Raw genomic sequence first — 26,644 nt, 5'->3', positions numbered from 1 at the left:
TTTCATATACCACCTTTGGAGAGAGAAATGTAATACAATTTATTAAAAAAAAGTTCCTTTAATAGTTTGATTTACAGTACCTCCTTGTTAACCAATACTATCAAGCTCCACAAACCACAATGAAGCCTTGAATGGGTCCATTGTAAATTTATGATCCAATAAGGATTCGGTACATTTAGACAATATTGCAACCAACCTCTATTTGTTACATTCTTTAGTCTAGAGTCTCACTCCCAAGAAAAAAATTCTAGTAAAAAAGAGGATGAGCACAAACAATTTCATATTAATGAAGTTGGTGATAAAAATCTTTGATACATTTAGACAATGTTTTCCTCAAATCAATAGTCAAGACTTCGGTAAATAGGATGAGGGCCTGATTATAATGATTGATGATTAGAGTCAGGGGCGGAGCTAGTAAGGATAGGGCATTGATGAATCATTAAAATAACTAATGAAAATTTCAATATTTGAAATTTTCTTTTAAGTATAAATGTAGTACATATTATTAGGATACATATAAACATAAACGGTTGGATTTTGCGTTACATATTCAGGATCATGTATTTTTTTTTCATGAATCATCGGATATATTGGACAAGTAAATTAATCACATTTTATTTTGTAAAATGCGTAAAGCATGACATGACGTATCCCCCATTTTTAATGTGTGGGTCTCATGCATTATATTTGATGAAAAAAGTTTGATAAACTCCATATAAAATTATAATGCCATGTATAACTATCAGTTATAAATGAAGTTAGTTGTCCCACCAAATTCCCTAATAGATACGGTGGTCTCCTTAGCTTAGAAAGAAAAAAAACATAAAATAAAAAATAGAAGAAAAAGGAAAGAAGGCAAATTCTAAAAGGTAACAGAAAAAGTTTTATACACACGTGTGCATTGTTCTACATAACTATAAGTCATATTTGTGCATTATAGTAGGTCCAGTTGAGTTTACCCCACCCGACCGACACACACACACAAAAAAAGTACTTTTGATTGGGGAGACGACATCAAACATTTGCACCATAAGAAAAAAAGTAAAATTCAAGTTTTTGATGGTGGACCTCAAAGCCCTGAACTAGAACTATAAGAAGTAGTTAGATTCAGAATATTTTTAATTAATGTCTCTTTTAAAAAGTGATGTGACAGTGTACATGTTCAAGTGTAACTTGACTTTGGAGTTTGAACTTTACAATAATAAATCTTTGGTATCTATAAATGGAGTTCTAACTTCCTCTAAAATTTTCAATTGAGAGAGTGAGTGAGAGAGAGAGACTAAGAAAATGTCACACCTCATATTCTCACCTACAGATGCAGTCTTATTGTGCTACCTCCAAGCAAAGATAAATAAAGAAATACTTGAATCAAGCTCCATTATGGACTATCAAATCTACGACTTCGTACCATGGAATCTCCCAGGTATGAATGTATATTTCTTTCTCGTTACTATTTTTCTTCTTTGTCTTACAAGTCTCCAATTACATGTTGAATGAGCTAATTTGTATGATAGAAGAAGATTTGAGAGATCGTAACTTTGTAAGGCGTAGAGTTCTTGATTGTCATGGGGGTTTCCCATAACTCTCGATTGCCTTTCAATTAAATAATGAACATTTTAATAAACTAATTTTATGATTTTTTTTTTCAGGACTTGAAAATGTAAAAGACAAGAGTACAAAAAAATATTATTTTGTTCAAAGAGAGAGGTCTAAGCCAAATTCTTCTAGACCCAATCGAATTATAAAAGGAAAAAGAGGTACGTGGAAAACTAATGGTAATGGTAAGAATATTCGTGATGAAGAAGAAAGGCCGATTGGGCGCAAGCAAGGACTAGTGTTCATAAATGACAAGAATGAGAAAACCCCATGGATAATGCACGAGTACACTTTACCCTCAATTTCTTATCAAAATAAAGAGGTTGGTCTAAGTTTTTAATTTAAATCAAGTCATTTACTCCTATTAAAGCAAATGGGGAATAAAAGTAAATTTATTGACATTTGTGAGATCCCCATTTTAGGCTTTTAGCACAATATTCATTATAATTGAATTTTTTTTTTTTTTTTTTTTTTATCAACTAGGAAAAAAAACCAAGTTAAATTTAAACATATCCTTCCCAAAAATGCAATGTAATAGTAAAATATTAAAGAGGGTATTTTTGTAATTTAAAGAGTATTTTCTATTTGGTAAAAAAAATTGAAAATAACACTCTGCCTACCATGTAGATATATTTATGATAAATTGACCCCCAAGGTAACATATCATATCAAAATTATTAGAAACCCAATGAATTTCACACTTTTTTTTTCTTTTTATTTTATTTTATTTTAATTTTTTTATTGGTAATTTTTTCTATTTTTTCTACTTTTTTGATAATTAATTTGTCCTTAAATTTGTTGTCATTTATATTTGGATTGTAACATTTTTATGTTTTGTGTTTTAGAAGATATTTCAAGAATGGGTGGTATGTGGAATTATAAAGAGTGGGCGAGCAGAATGTTTTGAAGAGATTAACCATAATGAATCAATTGTGAGCTCAAATTCTATACGAAGAGATGCAAACAATAATACTCAATATATTGACGTCGAGCAGCTACCACAACAACATCATTATAGCGATGTTCAAGAAAACAGCGAATATGATGTGATCTCAATGGAATATTTTTACAATGAAGAAGAGGTTTTGAAACTTGATCAAGCTTTTGAGTTTGTCGGACAATGCAAATTTGTTAAATTGGACTGAATCCAGTATCCACCAATGACATGAGAATACATCCCCAATTTACAAAATTACTCTCATTAGGTTTTACGTGGCAAGTCACTTTTATTATGTGGTGTTAGGTGAAAAAAATTAAAAAGAGATTATATAAATATTAATATAATGAGGTGTTCTTAGCAAGTAAAGTCTTTTACAATGTTGAGGTGTAACTTCACTCTTTTGAAATATTAATGGATTTAGATGATAATCCAAGTGGTATAGGATTAATTTATTTTATTTAATCTGTGACTCGCATTTAATTTATTTTAATAAAAATGATACTATAACTGTGACTTGTTGTATGTTGCTGCAAAGTGTAAACATATATAGATAAATTAAAAATCCTCATCATCATCGTCACCGTCACTATCATTATCATCATCATCCAACACTACAGATTAAATAACAAATGTTAACGTTGAAAATGAAGTAACATTGTTGATTCCAAGCATGGATTGGTCGATACAAAAAGGCCTCCATCATTGCACCTAAAAAAGCTTTTGTAGGTCTATCAATTTGACAATCAAGAAATCAAAGAGACTACAAGAGATAAGGAGATGTTATTTTGGGCGAGAATTTCTTTTCCAAAATATTGCCACCAATCTCTATTTGTTACAATCCGTAGTCTAGAGTCTTTGTCCAAAGGAAAAAATTCTAGTAAGAAAGATTGTGAGCACAAACAATTTCATATTGATGAAGATGGTGATAAAAATCTTTGGTACATTTTGATAATGTTTTCCTCAAATCAATAGTCAAGACTTTGAAAAATAGGACGAGGGCCCGATTATGATGGAGGGTAATTATATCCTATGTTCCTACTTAATAAGACCAAAACTACCTCTTGTTTTAATATTTACAAGCTAAAAAGATTGTGATTCGTTACATTTAATGATTGATGATTAGGGAGTCTTTCCAATATGCAAATTATACTATTTTTCACAAAAGACCTCACCTTTAAAATGGATAGGGCTTTGATGAATCATTAAAAATAACTAATGAAAAATTCAATATTTGAAATTTTCTTTTTAAGTATAATCATAATACATGTTATTAGAATACATATAAAAATAAACGGTTGGATTTTGTGTTTACATGATCAAGACCACATATTTTTTTTCATGAATTATCAAATATATTGGACAAATAAATTAATCACATTTTATTTTGTAAAATGCATAAAGCATGAGGCATACCCCATTTTTAATGTGTGGGTCTCATGCATTTGGTGTAAAAAGTTTGATACACTTCCTCTAAAATTACAATGCCATGTATAACTATGAGTTATAAATGAAGTTGGTTGTCCCACCAAATCCCCTTTAATCACTATTTTACATTACAAATAAGCCTTTTTGATAAATGTGTGTTTGCACGTGGCATCTCTTGGTTAAAATTAAATATATAGTATAAATAAATGATATTTATATTTATATTATTATTTTACGATTAAATGAGTCTGATTTAGTAATTTTTAAAAGAGTAGGGATCCAAAACGGTGTCCCTGTACCTAACCAAGGTAGGGTCATGATCCTGCTTACCAAATATGCATACAATTAACAAATTTGACCTAAGTTGCGACTGATTTGACGAGAGTTTGACCTTTGAAAATGATTCCAATCTTGGAAACAACAATGAACAAAGTGCTGACCTTACGATGTAGAATTCCTTAATGTAGAAGTAAATCTAATTATTGGATGAAGATTTTAAAAAAATGGGCCTCACAAGATTTGAAAAAGTAACCGACCTTTATCCATTGAAGGAGTATTGTTCTTTGCTTCTTCCACGCCTGAGAGTGGAATATCTACTCGTATTGGCTTAGGGACCCATGTTTAGTCACACCTGGGCAGACCCAATAAAAGTAATATAAAAAAAAGACAAACTAGGAAAAAAACAACACCATTCACTATTTTTAGTGGTTAGAACTCATTTTGCTGCAATTTCATTTTCAAGAAGATAGCAAATAATTTCACATTGAAGAAGATGGTGATACAAATCTTTGGTACACCTGTTTGTCATACTTTAAATTACAACAAATCCTGAAGTTTGAACTTTATGTCAAATTGCACATGCATTCTACTTAGTTTTTTTAATCTATGACAACTCAAGATTAGTTAAATATTTGAGACACTATTTATCTTTAAAATTACTTAACCTCGATTTTTGAAACCCCACTTTCAGTAGGTAAGGCTTAAGCATTTAGATGTCTAGGTGGGCAGAATGGGGCCTAGGCGGGCAGAATGGCAATTTTTGACAGCATAGGTTCAGAGCACGTACAACTATAAGTCATCCATAAAAACTTTGATTCCTTTAGAACTAAACCAGTTCCTTTACACATATGATTTAATTTCTTTCCAACAGCAGCCCTCTAAGAAAAACATCATAAGTCAAATTCAATGGACATACCATCGAGATATCGGTATTATGGTTGGACTTTTGAGTTCAAACTTTGTAATATGACTTTAAGTTAGTGTTAGATTGGAAATATCTGTTGATGTAGTGATGAAAAAAGAAAAAAAGCTGATGTAACATTTTCAAGTGCTTAGGTTTGGATTTGAAATATTAAATGCTTTTCTCCTTTTTTAAGAATAGTTGGAGGTCTGGGGCAAAAAGAAGGAATTAGATCGAGGACGAGCTTGAATACATTGATTTCGAGTGATTGTTTGGTCAAGCAAATTTGCTCACAGCCCTACACCATTTTGGCATGTGGCGAATGATAGCGTAAGTAATATGAGAGAAATCTCTCTCTCCTGCCGCACATCTATTGATAAAAAAATCGTAATTTTTAGATTTCAAACCTTAAAAGGTATTATGGGATCCACGTGGATTATCATATTGTCAATCCAACACCACACTCTAGATTTCATAAAGAAAATCATGGTAAATAAATAAAAAAAATTTCGAGCTTGATCAATAGTGTTTTCATATTGAAGATGGTGAAGTCTACATTATGTGATACCCTTGAAATGGGTCATATCTTTTTTTTTTTTTTGATAATTAGGAATTCATGTAGATGGCGGACTGGGCGTTATTTGAGCTTTGCACACTCCGTAGAACATGGTTTTGTCCAATGACTAATCCTGAGGCATATGCAACACCTGCACATCAAACGCACCAGGTAAGTGAGGGTGTGCCCTCACGGGTGGCCCCTGAGGAAATAATTCTTATACTAGGTATTGAACTCATGACCTATGGGCATTAACCACTTATTGGTCCAAAATTGCCATTGAGCAAACCCCTTGGGATTAAATGGGCCATAGAATTTGGCCCATAGTTCAATAAATTAATATTTCAAGCTCATTCAACATAAAATTATATCAATAAAAATTACCAAATGGTAGTTGAACATTGAATTTCCATATATATATATATATATATATATAGATATATATAGGGAGTGGTTCAGCAGCCCTAAAGTTTGCCAAACATTTTTCAAAACATGGGTTAGAAGCTTTAGAATGAGTTGATTTTTTGTGAGGATGATCTCTATAGTGAAGAGATCATCCTCTACAAAAATCAGCTCATTTTGAAATTTTTAATCCTAATTTACAAATTGAAGAATCGTGGACCGTCCAATTTTTGTAAATCACTTTTGATGGGGTTAGAAGTTTTGGAATAAGATGATTTTTGGTGAGAATGATCTCCTCTTCATAGAGATCATCCTCACAAAAAATCAGCAATTCCTAAACTTCGAACCTATGTTTTGAAAAATGTTTGGCAAACTTTAGGGTTGTTGAATATATATATATATATATATTATGCCCCCTCTGTCATACGTCGCTTACATCCCCATCATAGAATAGTAGATCATTTGCCTTGGGATACACGACTTCGAGTTCGAGCCCCGTCAGTCCCGATCTAGGATCCGAGGAATCCATCAATTCATTTCTCTATTTTCTGTAAAGAGGGAGGGGGCAAGGAGCAGAATATAATTCCCAGTGGGGGATCCTTATTGATTTTTTATTTTTTATTTTTATGGATTGTTTATTCAATTAATATGAATTTCAAATAAGTCGTATCTTGCTCAGACCAATAAATAGAGCTGGGGTTATAGTTGAAGCTGCCAGTAGAAAACCGAAATAACTCGTTATAGTAGGCATGAAGGAGCTAAATGAGATACGTTCTTTTTATACATATGTTTATAAAACACTTACCTAAGTTTCAATTTTTTGAAAGATCCAAAATAAGACTCTATATCTCGAGGCAAATGATCTATGCTTCTGTGATGGGGGCGTATGTCAAAGGGGAGCATAAAAAATTATTACTCTCTCTCTCTCTCTCTCTCTCTCTCTCTCTCTCTCTATATATATATATATATATATATATATATATATATATATATGGGAAATGTTCAGCAACAAACATTTTGACAAACATTTTGGCAAAACATTTTTGAAAATATGGGTTACAGGTTTTGGAATGGGCTGATTTTTGGTGAGGATGATCTCTACAGGGAATAGATCATCATCACCAAAAATCAGCCCATTCCAAAACTTCTAACCTATCAAAAATGGTTTACAAAAAATGGACGGTCCACGATTTTTCAACCTGTTAACATGGGGCTAGAAGTTTTGGAATGGGCTGATTTTTGATGAGGATGATCTCCTCACCGTAGAGATCATCCTCACCAAAAATCAGCCCATTCCAAAACCTCTAACCCATGTTTTGAAAAATGTTTTGCCAAAATGTTTGTTGCTGAAAGGGACCCTATATATATATAATGTGGTAAATTTAAGTTGCCTCCCCAAATATTAAAAGTGTTTTGAATCTTGTACTACTGGGAGTTGGGTAGCTACTTCATTCTCTATCCTTAATAGACTAAATGTACTATTGGGAATTGGTCTTTCATATTTATTTGTTGTTGGGTTTGATGATATAAAATCACCACTCTTTTGTTTCTAAGGGTTGGTGGGCTTTTCCACTTATGTAGGTTATTTTGGTTTTTTCTATGTCATTAACTTATTTTGATTATTTCCTTGTGATTAACTTATGGTCTCTAGATGGTTGTTAGTGTTTATAAAATGATGTTTATCTAAAATGTGATTTTCTCTTTAATAGAGTGTGAGAAAACATTTGAGTTTTTATGTGAGTATTCTTCTTCTCTTGTAAAACCTAGATGCTCAAGGCTTTTGAGGGTGATCTTCACATTGTAGTCACGGACTTATAATAACGAGAGTGAGATCAATGTCTTTTTTGGATTTTTATTAAAGTTAGATGTAGAGATTTAGTAGATTTCCCTGAGTTGGATGTAAGTATAAACCTTTATTCTTCTAACTACATATATCTTGTGTTGTGGTTGTGTTTTTTATCTACTTTCTTTATTATTACTTACATGTGCTTTACAACACATCCTTGGGGTTTGGTTATTGAAATTAATTACTTTGGTATTAGAAAGGATAGATTTCAATAATCGAGTTTCCATGTGTGGCTTGGGATCTAATCACGACATTTATGATCTATCCAATTATTCATAAAACCCATGAGAGGTGAGTCCAACATTCATGGGCTGGGCCAAAAAAGTGCATTGATGCGTGCAAGAGGAACAAGTATCATGGCACCAGGCAAGAGTTTCTTATCTTTCTTCTAGACAAAATGTTCTATGAAATCACAATCACAATCACATGCATGAATCACCTTCTACCTTGCAGGACTATACATATGATCATTTTGGGAGTTGGGCTTAGTTGAGAATTTGAAGCCCAACCCAAGTTAGATGGGCTTGGATTAAGATTTAGAATAGCCCAACACCTTTCAGGGGGACATAGTAGCCGCCCAGTCTAACTCACACTCTAGTGGTGCTATACGGAGGGAAAAACAGACAATAGTTGATTATCTCACATAGTAGTTAACTGGCAATAGCCAGTTTCCTTCCACATGGTGTGTCCAAATGAATATGTCTAACTGGGAGCCTGACTAACATAATTAAATTAGAGTTTAGCTTAAACAAAACTAAAAAGCCCAATCAATTAGATTATAGTGTCCAATAGAGTGCCCACAAGAAATTTGCAGGTAAAGAGTTGGTGGTTTCCCCCTTAAGTAAAACACCTCAATGGACACCCATAGTGGATCAAGTTTTTAAATTTATTATTGGACAAATAATCAAGATGGATCAGGTTTGGATCCAAATTGGTATTAATCCGATAAGGTCTGTATTGTTCTGGATCCAATCTAAAGCATCACTATAATTTGATTTGATTTAAGAAATGCAAAATGAAAATTTACATTATTTGTATATTTCTACACATTATTGGTTAGGATCACTATCGGATTAGAAGGATCCGAAATTGGTCTTATAAGTTATCAGACTGGGTACTTCTTGGAACCCAACTCCTTGAAATGGGTCTAAGTCTATCATGGGCCTATAGTTAACTCGTATTATGGTTGGGACTTTGAACCATCATATTAAGATGGAGTTGGGGAAAGAAATTTTCATGGAAGTGGAGTTTGGATGCATTCCTAGCAATTTCAGTAAATAAATTGGAGCTTAGATTTGGAGATTGAAAAGTATTATAAAAAGGGACCCAAGGTTTCTTCAAATAATATCTCTTCCCATAAGTTTCCAATTGAGAGAGAGTGACTGGTAGTAAGCTTTGTATTGGGTTATTGTTTATGTTCCTCCGATGTCACACTACATATTCTCACCTACGGATGCAACCTTATTGCGCTACCTCAAAGCAAAGATAAACAAAGAAATACTTGAATCAAACCCCATTAACGACTGCGATGTCTACAACTTTGAACCATGGAATCTCCTGGTATTATCTATATATATTCTTTTAATTATTTTCTTGGGAAACAGATCTCAGAGGCGTATCTTTGAAAATATCATCCAAAAGTTCTCTTGATAGAAAATATGATCATTTTGAGGTCAACTTTTGTCCTGATAAAGATATTTAAAAACATTATTTGATTAAATGCCTAAAATACTTTTTTAAACACCAAAGTTTCCATTCCATAATTTATGGTCCATCCACGCTTTTGTGAATAGTTGAGATACCGCTAATTTTTTAATATTGACATCATGCCCCTTAACCTCAAACATCTCTTATAAACTAATAAAGGCATTATCATTGTCGTCATCGTCATCATCCAAGAGGTTGAAGATGATTGGTTTTGGGAAGAAAAATCAAGGGGTACTAAGTTTTCATATTTTATGCGAGAAGACTAAGCATAAGGGTCGTGGGCATGTCATCAATTTTAAAACATAGGGATATCTCAAATATTTACCAAAACGTCTTTAAAAAGATATTTTAGGTATTTTTAAATAATGCTTCAAAAGGTCTTTGTAAGGATAGTGTTTTTTTTTTTAAAAAGAGCTTTGAATAATCTAAATTTTCTTTGGGGAGACATTTTGTTCCATATTTCAAAAATAAGTAAATAAATAAATACAGTATTTAAGATCATTTTTCCTATTTTCTTTCTTTCTTTCTCTTTCCCCTAACTATTCTTCTTCTTCTTTTTCAAGTCTTTTATGAGCCTTCAATGTATTTTTATGATTTTAGGATATGAGAGCATGGAAGTAGAGACTAAAGAACAATACTACTATAGTCAAAGGAAGAGGTTGGTGGAACACTAATGATAATACTAAGGATATTCTTGATGAAGAAGGAAGATTTATGGGACGTATGCAAGGGCTAGTATTTTATCACTACAACAATGATGATAAAACATCTAAAAATGGCATGAAGACCAAATGGATAATGCACGAGTACACTTTACCCCAAGTTTTAGACCAATACAAAAAGGTTGGTGCAATTTAAAAAAAAAAAAAGATAAGTTAAGCCAATTTTTATTTATTTATAACTTTTTTTAGCTTTGTATTTTAGGTGTAATTTCAAGAATGGGTGGTGTGTAGAATTAGAAAGAGTGGGTGGGGAGGACATTATGAAGAGAATGAGGACACCACAGTCCTCATTGATCTTAATGCATCCGTTGTGAATTCAGAATTGGATCATAGAAAACGAAAACGACAAAGACAATCAACAAAATCATCTTGTTGCCTTATAGAATCATCTTCTTCCAACCAACTATTTACTATGAGCCAGCCACAACAACATCATACTTATTAATATAATACTACTAGAACATGATGTATTGTAATAAAGTGTATATTGATACACTAGACCATAGATGCATTATTCTAAGGGGGCATTATTCATACACAATAACAGATTATGGTGAGATAAGTAAGACTTACACTTGATCTTTAGTTAAGAGCTCTTTTCACTCTTTTTTCTATGCATATATGAAAGAAAAAAGATAGAATTACCATCCAAATTTAGTAAAAGAATTATAAGGGGTTGAGTGTTTGCACATCACCTTGTACCGATCAATTCTATCAAGATTGTTTTTACTTCAAGAAGATTTGAAATAAGTGAAGGGAATCAGGAAGAAAAAGTATTTAAAATTAAAAATTAAAAATAAAAAATGAAAGAAGGCAAATCTCGCATTGTGATTTTATTGGTCAGACCCAAAGTTTTAAGATAATTATGTTGGAAATTTGGGTTTTGGCCAAGTAATGTCATGGGTCCCATTGATCTACTTTATGTGAGAGTTTTGAAGATAATTCCAAGCTTAAAGCATTATGACTCACACTGAAAATTCTACAAGGCAACATAAATAATGCTCCTCCAAATACATAAACGTAACTATAAGTCATAGTTGTGCATTTTGGTGCATTAAAATTTTGTTTGATCTAGATCAAAGGTGGTGAGTCTCGATACAAAAATTAAAGTCCAAAAGTAAAAAGATCTGACCCGACCATGATTATATATATATTTTATCAATAAGTTGGGATTGAAGAGCCTCACCCTTTTTATTAAATCATCACTGAGAATTGTTACAAGTTACATCGTCAATTACTATTCTCGTTAGCTCTTGAGGAATAATATTTGAATCCTCTAAATTAATCACATTTAGTTTGTAAAATGATCCCCCATTTTTAATGTGTGGGTCCCATGCATTTGATGCAAAAAGTTTGATACACTCCCTCTAAAATTATAATGCCATGTATAACTATGAGTTATAAATGAAAGAAAAAACATAAAATAAAAAAGAGAAGAAAAAGGAAAGAAGGCAAATCTGGCATTGTGAGCTTATCGGTTAGTAAGATGGAGTTATATTCAAAATTTGGTTTTGGCTGAGTAATGTTGTGGGTCCCGCTAATCTAATTTATGTGTGTTTTGAAGATGATTTCATTAAGGCATCATGACTCTCAGTGAAAATTCTAAAACGGTAACAGAAAGAGTTTTATACACGCCATGTGTGCATTGTTGTACATAACTATAACTCATATTTGTGCATTATAGTAGCTCGAGTTGAGTTCCACCCCCCCCCCCCACAAGGACTTTTGACTGGGGAGAGGACATCAAACATTTGCACCATAAGAAAAACAACAAAATTCAAGTTTTTTATTGAACACATAGTCAAGATGATAAGCTGGAATTATGATGGACCTTAAAGCCCTGAAATATAAATATAAGATGTAGTTAGATTCGGAATTTTATTTAATTAATGTCTCTTTCTAGAAGTGATGTGGCAGTGTGTACATGTTCAAGTGTAACTTGGTTTTGGAGTTTGAACTTTAAAATAATAAATCTTTGGTCTTTATAGTTTATACTCTAACTTCCTCTAAAATTTTCATTGCAACTTATATTTCTTCTCTTAATTTCCAATTGAGAGGGTGAGAGTGAGAGAGAGATATTAATAAAATGTCAGACTACAAACTCTTACCTAATGATGTAGTCTTATTGTGTTATCTCAAAGCTAAGGTAAACAAAGAAATACTTGAATTAAATCCCATTATGAACTATCAAATCTACAACTCTAGACTATGGAATTTCCCAGATATGACTGTATATTTCTTTGTCGTTACTATTTTTCTTCTATCTTACAAGTCTCCAATTACATGTTAAATGAGCTAGTTTGTATAATGGAAGAAGATTTGAAAGGTCACAACTTTGTAAAATGTAGAGTTCTTGACTGTCATGGGGGCCTGTCTTAACTCTTGATTGTCTTTCAATTAAAGAATGAACATTTTAATAAACTAATTTTATGATTTTTTTTCCTAGACTTGAAAATGTAAAAGACAAGACTACAAACCAATATTCATTTGTTCTAAGAGAAAGAATGACAACAAATTCGTCTAGATCTAAACAAATTGTATAAAAAAAAAAGAGGTATGTGAAAAATTAATGGTAATGGTAAGGATATTCTTGATAAAGAAAAAAGACCAATTGGACACAAACAAGGGATAGTGTTTATACGCGACAATGGCAAGAAAATCCCATGGTTAATGCATGAGTACACTTTACCCTCAATTTTCTATCAAAATAAAAATGTTAGCTTAAGTTTTTAATTTTGTAATTTAAATCAAACTATTTACTCCTATTAAAAGCAAAGGGGGTATAAAAGTAAATTTATTGAAATTTGTGAGATTCCCATTTTAGGCTTTTAGCACACCATTCATTATAACTGAAATTAATTTTTTTTTACTAATTTAAATTAGTTTTAGGAAAAAAACTAATTTAAAATTCAAAATATCCTTCCTAAAAATGCAATGTAATAGTAAAATAGTAAAGGGGTATTTTAGTAATTTCAAAAATTATTTTCTATTTGGTAAAAAAAATTGAAAATGACACTTTGCTTACTCTGTAGATATATTCATAATAAATTGACCCCCAAAGTAGCATATCAAAATTATTAGAAACCCAATGATTTTTATTTTTAATTATTGGTAACTTCTCTTTAAATTTAATTATGTTTGGTATTTTTGAAGAGAATGAAGTGGTCAATCATTTAGAAGAAAGAGATGGAAAACAACAAAGGTGATTCGACGAAACAAGCAAATTTAAGCAACCAAAATAACAACAACAACATCATACCAATGATCAAGGATACATCGAATCAAGCCTAACCTCCATGGATTATTTTGACGATGAAGAAGAACGTTTGAATCCGGAACTCATATCAATTTTATATACCAACAATTATTATAACTTTTCAAGGCAAGATGAATCTATTACCCTGGACCACCTTATTGGGTCCATTATAAATTTCTAATCCAACAAATATTCGGTTTATATTTGTTTGCATGTTATTTTGGTTTCGATCAATATTTCTCACTTTGTAATTAATCAAGCTTGGATTCAGTAATCATTAGGCAGGGTTTAATATATATATTATGAATTATTTTAGGAGTTGAGACATAGATTAATCATTAGGCAGTGATTTAATGTATGAAATTTTATGTTTACCATACATTTGTTTCGTTCATTGAAAAATGCTTTTTACAATTTATAGAATATTGCAACCCACGTACCGAAAATAATAGTGTTTGATAACTTGTATCCATTAGATCTAAGCTCTTGAAAAAAAAAATTAAATCCAACGATTAAAAATCATTCTAAAGACAATGCTATAGTCAGTGGATGCACACCACCAATCAAACGAATCTTTTGTGTGTAGATTCACCAGGGATTAATTACATATCCACATGGCATAAAATGGGGTGTAAACTTAACGGGACACCGTTCTAGATCCCTATTCTAAATCCAAATCTAAATCTAAATCATTATTTTTGACCCATAATTTAAGTATGGGACACTGTTCTTGACCTATAATTTAAGATGGAGTTATGTTGGAAATGACCATCTCTAAGATGGACACTGTTCCGACGGATTTCATTTGTTGCTCCGATAAACATGACCCTATTTTTAGGTGGATTTATGATTAATGTTAACGACAAATCAGGAAAATGTTGAAATGTCAAAAAGTATTTACTGTAATTCTCACAAATCTGACGTGGTATGTGCATATAACCATAGATGTGTTTCCTCGCGATAAGAGTAAAAACCATCTCTCTCACAGTAAATCACAGTAAATCCTGTGTCACTCCAGCACGACTCCTCTCTATCTCGCTATCTCGCCCTCTCTCTCTCTCGAAACAACTATCTGTCTCTCTCTGAGACGCAATCAGATTTCGAACCTCTAGGGTTTCGATCTCTCTCAGATGCTATAGGATTTCAACTTTCTAGGATTTGATCTCTCTCATCGAGTTTCTGCTAGGATTTTCTGACTCTTTTAAGGTATGATTTCTTCAGATTTTTTCCCCCAAATCTTATAAATTTCTAATATTGTGGAATTCTAAGGTTTTACAGATTTCCAAGTTCAATTATCTCTTAGATCAAATCAATATTGCTTTGCTTCTGGTGAAATCTCTCAATCGAATCCTTTAAAGTTCTTTTGAATGTAGACATAATGTTTTGGATCTGATGTATGATTGCTTAGAAGAAAATTCCTATTTTTTATTTTAAAATTTTTCCTTGATAGAAATTCTTGTTTCAGAACTATTCTTTTATGTTTATTATCAATTTTATGATCTATGAGTAGTAAATTTGTTGCAAAATTCTAATGAGTTTATTACATTTTAGACCTAGGGCAGAGCATGTAAACAAATAGAGCCTCTATATATGAACATATTTTACCAGTAAAACATAAGGTAATAAGGATGTAAAATATGGTTTCCATTAACCTACTGTGTTTATTACATTTTAGACCTAAGTGTTATGTACCTGATACTTATCATATCAGTTTTAGGTCCAATCTGACCCTCATAGGTCCAATTTGACCTGTATAACTATTCTATTTACAAGTAAACTATACAAAGCAATCAAGGATGTTTGCTGCATAGATTGAAGTTCTTTTTTAAATATATGTTTGTGTCATGTCCTCTTCAAGATGTTAGCAACCATAACTAAGAAAATATATATATGGATATGTTTTCACTTCAGTCATAGCTCTGAATACCTTACATTCTAATACTTGGACTATTGTTTTGAATCAATTATGGATTGTTGATTCCATGCTACTCCTGCAACCACTATTAAATGATCATCAAAGGAAGTGGGATCACCAATGAAGATTGCCAAAATTTTCAGGTTGGAAGTTGGAAAAGTAATTCAAAGGTAAACATATACTTTAAATTAGTTCTTTTTTACCAATACTGTAATTCTAGTATGGTCTTTGAAATACTGAATTTGAAAGACCTCTGTTGTTCTTTGCTGCTTTTAAAAATCTGTAATATTTCAATGATTTGTGAGTTCTGATGACTCCTATCTCCTACACGTGAATATCTTGTAACACCTGCCATCAGGCATCAGTCTTACCCTTATACCGGCAAAACACGATTAAATTGATCATTTTTTAATCAATCGATTTATCTAGATCAGTTTCCATGAAATGGATACATTACTTGTTGTATTTCATTAGGAGACATATTAGACATCCTTGCTGCTGAGTTGAAAATTGAAGAAACAAAACCTGACAACACGGTCATGGTATTTATGTCAATCACTCAATCTTAATAGCAGCTTCATCATTTTCTTGTGTTCTCTAACAAGCAGATTGTTAATTATGACATGATCCTCATGGTCTCCCCAATATTAATTTTTGCCTTGCACAATAAAAGGCTCTATAGAATGTTCACATTTACTATAATAGTTGTGCATATTCTTGTATAATATTGAAATATCATATAGTATTAATTTCTGGATTTTGTGGCTGCAATGTGGCACACATCATGGTATGTTGTTCGTTTCCATACGTGCATAGGACTCTCCTGTGGATCACATGGATCATGAGCAATGGGGTAAAACAAGCTCATTTTTTTCTGCCATCTCTCACATATGAATCAAAATTTTGTCATGTTATTTGGTCTATATTGTACACTATATTATACTACTATCACAAATTCCTACAATAATGAATGCCTCCAATATATTTTTTTTTCACTACAATGTTTGGACATTTTGGCAGTCAGTTTTTCTAGACCACCATATATATATATTTTTTATTTCTTCACCTTGTCGGGTGGTGGTGGGAGGTGAAGTTCAAATCCTCGAAGGTTACATTACTAGTATCATAATCTCTCAAGAATGCTTGTTTGATCACTTGGAGGTTTGCGTCATGAAACACAAAGAATTGAGGAAGATAGACATCACTTGCTGTCGCTAGATAACTCATGTTGCTATTGACAGTATCACAACTTCATGCACCTCTTTCACTTCCTTCGGAATGGAATCTTGTAACCTAGTTTCAAAGGAAGTCTTCATCCACATAGGGAAGTGTTGTCATTTCTTGGAGGAATTGGATATTACAGATAATGAAGTTGACGATAAAGGTTTCATTGCAAACCCAGCCTTGGTCTTTTAAACGTTTTTCTCATATTATTGTTTGTTCAGGTTTGAAGTCCATCTCAAGATGTTCCAAACTTTCTAGTTTAAAAGTAGGAATTTGCTTGAATATAACTGATGAGGGGCTTACCCAAGTTGGCACGTTTTGTTTGAAACTGACAGAGCTCGATTTGTACAGGTTTGTGAGTTTTCACCATATGAGTTTTATGTCCATATTCCTATTTTAATTAGTTGCAATTACATAGATGGCAGTTTTAGTAAAGCTTAGCTTTCATTCAATGAAGGAGGGTTCTACAATAGTTGAAACTGTGAATCTGAATTTAGTGTACTTGTGCATGTAAATGTGTGAGTATGTGTAAATGATGAATGGTGTTGGGCATCCATCAAAGGAGTTTGAGAGTACTTTCCACTACATTGTAAAACAAGACACTCTGATGGTTTGTACTCAATTATCAATTAGATTCTTGGAAAGTAAGAAAAAGTAGTATTGGTAGTTTTGGTTCTTCTTATTTTTGTTAATGCTCTCTCTTAATTTGTGATATGGTGTAGACGATGCTGATTTTAGTAATTTACTTCTCGCCAATTTATCTGCATAGGGATTTGGGGATGCACTCTATCTTATGTTAACTTTCACTCTTTCATTTTGGACATGGTATTTATTGTTGAATGGCTAAAGATAAGTGTACAAACTATCACCATCATGTACGTACATATGAGAAATCGAGAATACACTCGTAACTAATTTTATGAAAGCAACATTCTCAGGTCCATTTATCCCTGTTTTTTTTGCTTGTGTCATTGCTCAACTCGAATAATATTACTTGTTATTTGTTTCATTTCTAATATTTGTTCAACTCAAAAGAACTCTCAATTCTATTCATTTGTGATTTTTTTAAAATCTGAATTGCACAGAATAACATTGCTCTTAGAGGCCCCCCAAGCTCTGGGAAGACCACCTTGCTCTTGGCTAGAAAGCTTGATTCGAATCTTAAAGTACATAAAATTTAATTTAATTTTTTTTAAATTTCATTACTTACTTTGTTCATCTTGTTTGATCCTAGTCAAAAACTAAAACGGGTTCCTTTTGAAGTATAAGGTTACAGGGCAAGTAACTTACAATGGTTGTGGAATGGACGAGTTTATCCCACAGAGAACTTCTGCATATGTAAGTCCATATGACATGCATATGGGAGAAATGACAGTAAGAGAAACCTTGGATTTCTCAGCGAGGTGTCAAAGTGCTGGAACACTTTACGGTAAGTACATCAATGTGTTTGGTTTCGATATATATATATATATATATATATATTTATTTATTTATTCAGTTATTCCAATATTAGGACAATTTCTAGAGATGTTGGTAGAGTTGATTTGTTTATTAAGTATCTATTGCTACCTCGTATTTGGGAATCATGGTGGAGCAGGTTGGTTGTGCCAAGTAGAATTTGTATGGAAGTCACCTATTGGGTCATTCCCATTAATTAGTGATCATTGTCACTGTCACTGAACCCTTTGGAAGGAAATTGATTAATATAATTATGAACCTTTTTTTGCTCAAAAGTTCAATTGTTCAACGAGTCGTGCTGGAGTAACTTTAAAATTCACTCCATTTCACACTTAGCTGACGTGGAGATTTGCAAAGAATCATAGATGCTTTTCACTCACATCCTGATGAAAAGAATCTATGATTCCATACACACGTCCACATCAGCAAAGTGTGAAATTGAGTGAATTTTAAAGTCACTCCAGCATTTTATTTTCCTTGTTCAAACCAAACTAGTCAAAGAGACCTTAAACTAGATTAGGTCTGGGATTTGCAACTAACTTAACTTAACTAAATGGGTACATTGTGTCTAAAAGGATTATTTATTTATTAGAAAGATGGGTGCAGAGTTGCGATGCTCTTGAAAATTGATTATTGGTTAATGGGTTCAATCAATTTTGATTATTGAATCAATGAGCTTCTTTTAAAACAAGTAGGTGCTTTGTTTGTTTAATCACTAAGAAGCACGTTTGTCGATAAAATCCATTATTTGTATATTGGTTAATGGGTTCAGGCCCTCATTTATACATCTCACTGTAACAGTCTTATTCCGAACTTTTTTTTTTCATGCTATTTTATTTTTTGTCCCTGTTATCAACATCTCACCAATGGAAATGTCTTTTATGCAATTTGTGATAACCCAAAGGAAGGACAAAGACTAAAACCTCAAAAGAAGAGATTACCTGTTCAAGCTCTAAATAATTATTAGTCTAAGGAAGAGTGTGTGTATTCTTTTGTGGTGTGGTCATAGTATCATGTAAATTTCTGTTAGTTTATCAAAGCGTTTTGTTCTTGATTCCTATCATAATAAAATGGAAACTAGTGCAAGCTTTCTAAAAGACAACATGATTTAGTTTTAATAAGACCTTAGTGAGAAAGCATGAACACATTAAGGGAATCACAATTAACAAATCTAAAATGGTCAATAATTTTTTTTAATTGAAAATTTGCAAAATAAAAATTTATCTCAGAATTTCAGATGGCTTAAACGACGATTATGGATCGTTGATTTTTTCGACAACCAAACCTCGTTTTTTTCGATGCTTATAATCAGTCGTTTTATAAAGAAAACTGTGTTTTAACGAATGCATTTGCGACGTAGGCAATAGTCATTTTTGTGGAAAACGACAGCCCAGAGTTGTCGTTTTGCCCGCAATTTGACGTAGTGCTTCTTCGTTAGTGTGATTAGCTAGTTTATGAAATGTCCAACCAAACAACATATGACTACTGCTTACAGAGTGTTGAGATATCTCAAGATGACGCCTGGTAAGAGATTATTCTTCTCAAAAATACCCAAGAGGGATATCGAAATATTTTTAGATGCAAACTGGGCAGGATCTGTTATAGATCAACGATCAACTTCAGGATGTTGTTCCTATATATGGGAAAACTTGGTTACTTGGAATATTAAGAAGCAATCTGTTGTAGCCCGTAGTAGTGCAAAAGCTGAATTTTGTGCCATGGTTCAAGGTATTTGGCTACAGAGACTGCTATTAGAATTTAAAATGTCGATAGAACACCCTATGAAGTTTTTCTATGACAATCAAACAACAATCAGCATTGTAAAAAATCTTATTCATCATGATCGAACAAAGCATGTGGAGATAGATTGACACTTCATTAAAGAGAAGATTGAAGAATGAGTATTCACAGTTAGTTACACACATACACATTGTCAAACAGCTGGCATTCTCACAAAGGCTCTTGCTAGATCAAACTTTGATGATATAATGGAAAAATTAGGTATGATAAATATCTACAATCCAATTAAGCGGGTGTGTTGGAATTCAAGCTTTAATCCTTAATTCTAGTGCATTTCTTTTTGAACTTTCTTAGTTGTATCTTATGTTTATTATTTCCTTAGTTGACGGGATTTGATTGTCTAATTTCCCAATTCTTGGAATTTCCTTAATGGTATTTTTTATTTATTAACATGATTCCCTCCGGTATTATGGTTAATTTCCAGAACGGGCAACCACTATAACCTATATATTTGCTTATCCTATTTATAATAAAGTATTGAGGGGACTCACAGAAAGATTAAGAAGTGGGTTCCTCCAATCTCTTCTTATTTTCTTCAGAAATTGTTTTTTTTTTTTTTTTTTGTCTTTTTCGATGAAAATTAGTAGATTGTGGGGTGGGATTGCTGATGTGGTAATCTATTTGTGCGAAATGGCCCTTAGTAAGGCTTACAATCTTACTATGTTGGTAAGAAAAGTGTTTAAATAAAAAAGAGAAAATGGTATTTTTTATTCTAAAAAATAGACATTACTGTTCATTTTATTGTTTACCATTTTGGTAAAAAAAAATATTTTTCAAAAATGATAAATTACCATTTTTAAAATTAATTTGAATAATGTACCATTTTGAAAATTAATGAATTTTCAGTGTATGTTTTGGTAAATTAGTCTATAATCATGATAATGTTATTACGGTTTGGACTTTGGAGGCCAAACTTTATAATATAACTTCAACTAAGAGTTAGATTCTGAATGTTGCACATCATGTTCGATGGTAATGTTGATGTGACATGTTCATAAAGTTTATAATATAACTCTAACTAAGAGTTATATTCGGAATGTTGATGTGTACATGTTCAATTAAGCGGGTGTGTTGGAATTCAAACTTTAATCCTTAATTCTAGTGCATTTCTTTTTTTAACTTTCTTAGTTGTATCTTATTTTTATTATTTCCTCAGTTGACGGGATTTGATTGTCTAGTTTCCCAATTCTTGGAATTACTTTAATGGTATTTTTCATTTATTAACATGATTCCCTCCGGTATTATGGTTAATTTCCAGAACGGGCAACCACTATAACCTATATATTTGCTTATCTTATTTATAATAAAGTATTGAGGGGACTCACAAAAAGAATAAGAACTGGGTTCCTCCAATCTCTTCTTATTTTCTTCAGAAATTGATTTTGAATTTTTTTTTTTTTTGTTTTTTTCGATGAAAATTAGTAGATTGTGGGGTGGGATTGCTGATGTGGTAATATATTTGTGCGAAACGGCCCTTAGTAAGGCTTACAATCTTACTATGTTAGTAAGAAAAGTGTTTTAAAAAAAAGAAGAGAAGATGGTATTTTTTATTCTAAAAAATAGACATTACTGTTCATTTTATTGTTTACCATTTTGGTAAAAAAATGGTAAACATTTTTAAATTAATTTGAATAATGTACCATTTTGAAAATTAATGAATTTTCAGTGTATATTTTGGTAAATTAGTCTATAATCATGATAATGTTATTACGGTTTGGACTTTGGAGGCCAAACTTTATAATATAACTTCAACTAAGAGTTAGATTCTGAATGTTGCACATCATGTTCGATAGTAATGTTGATGTGACATGTTCATAAAGTTTATAATATAACTCTAACTAAGAGTTATATTCGGAATGTTGATGTGTACATGTTCAACACCTTGAAATGCTTATAAAAGGAAATTCCTAGCAGCTCTTCCCTTACTTTCCTTTTGAGAGAGTGAGAGAGTGAGAGAGAAAGAGTACGGAAATGTCTGACTACACATTCTCACCTGCAGCCTTGTTGCGCCATCTAAAGAATAAGGTCGACGACGAAACATATGCGTTTCAAAACATTATGGAGTGCCCCATCTACAACTCTTTGCCATGGAACCTTCCAGGTATGTATGCATTTGTATGATGTTTTAAATCTCGTCTGAGACAGATACACAAGTCATCTCAAAGCTTGGTTAGTTCTGGCTCTAAGGAATTTTTCTATATTTCGTCTGAGATGGACAGGACGAGGTATCAAAACAAGTTTCAAAACCATGATCTATGTATATACATATATATATAGATCATGGGACATGTAAAAACAATGGTTTTTCAAAATATGAGTTAGAGGTTTTGGATTGAGTTGATTTTTTTGTGAGGATGGTCTCTATGATGAGAAGATCATCCTCACAAAAATCAGCTCAATTTGAAGCTTGTAAGTCCATCAAAAATGATTTACAAATTATTAATAAAAAATCAACGGTCCACATTCTAAATCACTTTTGATGGGGTTAGAAGTTTCAGATTGGACTGATTTTTTTTAGGATGATCTTCTCATCATAGAGATCATCCTCACAAAAAATCCGTTCAATCCAAAATCTCTAACTCATATTTTGATAGTTTATTATTATTACATTGTTTTTACATATGTCCGATGATCTGTCCCCATATATATTTATTTCTTTTGGATATATATTTCTTTCTCATTTTTTTTTTCCATATATATAATGGAGTTTCTTTGTATAATGGAAGACAATCCAAGACTTTCAATTGAAGAATGAAGTGTTTAATAATTGTTTATATGATATTTTTTCAGGCCTTAAACACGTGAGAGACAAAGGAACAGAGCAGTGTTACTTTGTCCCAAGAGAAAAGTCAGAAAAAAATCCATCTAATCCCAAACGAACTATAGAAGTTACAAATGCAAAAAAAGGGTTGTGGCTGACTAATGGTCGGGTTAAATATGTTCATTGTGATAATGAAACAAGGGACATGATTGGATGCCAGCACGGACTAGTTTTCATGTACAATGGCGAAAAAACCCCATGGATCATGCATGAGTACACTTTACCCCTGACTGCAGAACAAAATGGAAAGGTTGGTTTAATTTTTTTGTTTTTGTAATTTAAGTTAATAATGGTCATTTGCTCTAGTTAAATCAAAGGTGTATAAAAGTAAAATTTCATTTTTATGTACAGTATTTGATAATAAATATTAAAGGGGCATGTTAATAATTTCAAACAGCATTTCCTATTTGGTAAAAAAATTTGAAAACGATATTTTGCCAATAACCATTTAGACCTATTAATAATAAATTGATCCCAAGAGAGTATCCAAATTATAAGAAACCTAAAGAATTTAACACTTTTTTGGTAATTAATTTGTCCTTAAATTTGTTATTCATTTATTTTTGGATTGTAACATTTTTATGTTTTGTGTTCTAGGAGAGATTTCAAAAATGGGTGGTATGTAGAATTACAAGGAATGGGCGAGCAAAATGGTCTGGAGATATTGAAGAGGTCAACCATAATGGATCAATTGTGAGCTCAAATTTTGAAGGAAGAGATGCAAACAATACTGCTCAATATATTAACGCCGAGCAGCTACCACAACAACATCATTATAGTGATGTTCAAGAAAACATCGAAGATGATGTGATCCCAATGGAATATTTTTATAATGAAGAAGAGACTTTGAAATTTGAGCAAGCTTTTGAGTTTGTCGGGCAAAATGCAAGTTTGTTAAATTGCCTTTATTAGGTTTTAGGTGGCAAGTGACTTTTATTATGTGGTGTTTGGTGAATAAAAGTTAAAAAGAGGTTATATTTATAAATATTAATATAATGAGTTGTTCTTAGCCAGTAAAGTTTTTTACAATGTTGAGGTGTAACTTCACTCTTTGAAATATTAATGGATTTTGATGATATTCCAAGTGGTACAAGATTAATTTATTTTATTTAATCTGTGAATGTCATTTAATTTATTTTAATAAAAATGCTATTGTAACTGTGACTTTTTGTATGTTGCAAAGTGTAAATTTATATAAATAAATTAAAAATCATCATCACCGTCACTATCATTATCATCATCATCCAGCACAACTGATTGACTAACAAATGTTAACATTGAAAATGAAGTAACAGTCTTGATTCCAAGTATGGATTGGTGGCTACAAATGCTTTTGTGATTGGCTACAGAATCGTCTTCTACCCAGTGGATGGCTTAGGGTCAAGCTTTTGTGGGTCTATCACTTTGAGAATCAAGAAACCAAAGAGACTACAAGAGATAAGGAGATGTTATTTTGAACCAGAATTTCTATTTCAAAATATTGCCACCAACCTCTATTTGTTACATTCTTTAATCTAGAGTCTCTGCCCAGAGGAAAAAATTCTAGTAAGAAAGATGATGAGCACAAACAATTTCATATTGAAGAAGATGGTGATAAAAATCTTTGGTACATTTAGACAATGTTTTCCTCAAATATCTTTGTAAGTTAATAGTGTGGTTCTTATTTCTAGTGGAGGGTCTACCTTAATCTCCCGAGTATCTTTAAAAAAGAATGAATTCTTTAAAAAATTACTTCTATGAATCTTTTAGGCCTTGAAAATGTAAGAGACAAGACTAAACAACAATACTACTTCATTTCAAGAGAAAGGAAAACGAAGAATTCATCCAGACCCAAACGAGTTGTGAAAGACAAAAGAGGTAGGTGGAGAGTTAATGGTAATAGTAAAAATATCTTAATTGATGGAGAAAAATGTAATCTCTAGTATCATTAATAATATCCCTCTCCGTTTGCACGTGGATGTAGGCGATTTGCCGAACCACTATAAATCTGGTGTGTGCTCTTGTTCTATGCTGGATTTTGTTCATTATTTCGTGAAGCTAATATCCATATTGAATTCTATTTGCTGCGTGACTTAACAAATTGGTATCAGAGCGCTAAGGTTTGCTTCTTGGTGTTCATCAGGAGTTAAGGTAATTGGTTTTACCTTGATTCATTGGTTTGGTTATTAGTTTATAAAAGGTTGAGAAAAAAAAAAAAAAACTATGGTGAATTCTAGTGAATCAGAGAATAATTCTATTGCTTCAGCTAGTAGTAAAAAGGGTAACACAACTATGATGTTTTCTAATGCTAAGATCGAAGTCGAGAAATTTACGGGTACAAACAACTTCGGCATGTGGAGATGTGAGGTCATCGATGCCCTTTGTCAACTCGATTTGGACAAGGTGTTGGAGGATAAACCGAAGGAGATGGATGATAGTGTTTGGAGTAAGATGAATAAAAGGGCTTGTGGCCAAATTAGGTCATGTTTGGCGCAAGACATAAAGTACCAAGTTATGAACGAAACTTCGGCCAAGACTATGTGGTCGATGTTGGAAGAGAAGTATCTGGTTAAGAGTATTCAAAATCGTCTCCATTTGAAGAAGAAGCTTTATCGATTCAGTATGAGGAAGGGTATTTCTATGTCTGAGCATTTGAATGATTTCACCAAGTTACTTGCAGACTTGGCAAATCTTGAAGAAGTTATTGGTGATGAAGACAAAGCTTTGTTGTTCTTGAACTCGCTTCCCGGGGAGTATGAGCACTTTGTCACTACGATAACCTATGGGAAGGATACTTTGAGGTATACAGATGTTACGACGGTAGTGGTCAACAATGAGTATAGAAAAGAGGAGAAACGCGATGGTGACCAGGCAACGTCAGAAGTATTAGTGACAAGAGGGAGGTCTGTAAACCGTGGTAGGTATAAGGAGAAAAAGAAAGAGAAATATAGTAGTAACAACTCTCGATCGAAATCGAGAGATCGCAATTTTGATCGGAAGAAATTGGCCAAAGATCAATGTGCGTTCTGTCGGGAGATGGGACATTGGAAAAAGGATTGCCCTGTTCTTCTGAAAAGGAAGCAAGGTGGGAAAGATGGTTCCTCAGTAAATATTGCTCATCGTGAGGACGGTTCTGATTCTGATTTTTCTTTGGTTGTATCATCGAGTGTGTGTGTTGCTGATTCGAAGGGATGGATTTTGGATTCAGGTGCTACCTATCATATATGTCCTGAAAGAGAGTGATTTTCTAGTTTTAAAGGGCTAGACTGTGGTACTATGTTGATGGGAACTGATCAGTCCTGTCGCATTCTGGGAATAGGTACGCTTCGTTTTAAGTTGCACAACGGTACAATTAAGGAGTTGGAAAATGTTCGTTATGTTCCTGCTTTGAAAAAGAATATCATCTCGGAAGGCACCCTTGAGGTTGAAGGGTGCAAAGTCGTGTATGAGAATGGTGTGAAAAAGATCCTTAAAGGATCCATGGTGGTTATGAAAGGGCATAGGAGGAGTAATAATCTTTACTATTTGGATGGTGAGGTTGTTATGGGAGATGTTGCTACTACGAGGAATGTAGAGACTACTTCCAGAGATACTACAAGGTTGTGGCATATGCGATTGGCGCATACTGGTGAGAAGTCTTTGCGTGTTCTAGTAAACCAAGGGTTATTGAAGGGTGCTAAGACGGGCAAGTTAGATTTTTGTGAGCATTGTGTTCTGGGCAAGCATACAAGGGTGAAGTTTGGCACAGCTATCCATCGTACTCGTGGAATCCTCGATTATGTTCACTCAGATGTTTGGGGACCCTCCAGGAATGCAT

At 32.6% G+C, this 26,644-nt stretch overlaps 2 protein-coding genes across 25 annotated transcripts; both read left to right on the top strand.

Moving 5' to 3' along the window:
• Nucleotides 1-1,268: 1,268 nt before the first annotated feature.
• LOC147395863 (NAC domain-containing protein 19-like) lies at nt 1,269-2,881 on the top strand. Of its 2 annotated transcripts, none has more exons than XM_086452530.1 (3): nt 1,269-1,423; nt 1,650-1,918; nt 2,445-2,881. In XM_086452530.1, the coding sequence occupies exons 1-3, from the start codon at nt 1,288-1,290 to the stop codon at nt 2,739-2,741; spliced, it is 702 nt and encodes a 233-aa protein (XP_086308656.1). In that variant the 5' UTR covers nt 1,269-1,287; the 3' UTR covers nt 2,742-2,881. The 2 variants fall into 2 exon arrangements, with proteins under 2 accessions (XP_086308656.1, XP_086308655.1); XM_086452529.1 differs by having other exon boundaries at nt 2,442-2,881.
• Nucleotides 2,882-14,425: 11,544 nt separating this feature from the next.
• On the top strand, nt 14,426-23,926 carry LOC147395862 (NAC domain-containing protein JA2L-like). 23 transcript variants are annotated; one of them, XM_086450255.1, is made up of 8 exons: nt 14,451-14,836; nt 15,655-15,715; nt 16,991-17,707; nt 17,855-17,935; nt 18,033-18,198; nt 22,027-22,128; nt 22,818-23,098; nt 23,446-23,926. In XM_086450255.1, exons 5-8 carry the CDS (start codon nt 18,072-18,074, stop codon nt 23,758-23,760), a joined length of 825 nt encoding a protein of 274 aa, XP_086306381.1. In that variant the 5' UTR covers nt 14,451-14,836; nt 15,655-15,715; nt 16,991-17,707; nt 17,855-17,935; nt 18,033-18,071; the 3' UTR covers nt 23,761-23,926. The 23 variants fall into 23 exon arrangements, with proteins under 23 accessions (XP_086306360.1, XP_086306359.1, XP_086306381.1 ...); XM_086450252.1 differs by having other exon boundaries at nt 15,651-15,715; XM_086450248.1 differs by having other exon boundaries at nt 14,474-14,836; nt 16,707-17,707.
• Nucleotides 23,927-26,644: the final 2,718 nt, after the last annotated feature.

Source organism: Akebia trifoliata, chromosome 8 (assembly GCF_017979445.1).
Source record: "Akebia trifoliata isolate Shusen 1 chromosome 8, ASM1797944v1, whole genome shotgun sequence".
NCBI lineage: Eukaryota > Viridiplantae > Streptophyta > Magnoliopsida > Ranunculales > Lardizabalaceae > Akebia > Akebia trifoliata.
The sequence above is the reverse complement of the archived record's forward strand: the minus strand, read 5'-3'. Positions and strand labels throughout refer to the sequence as shown.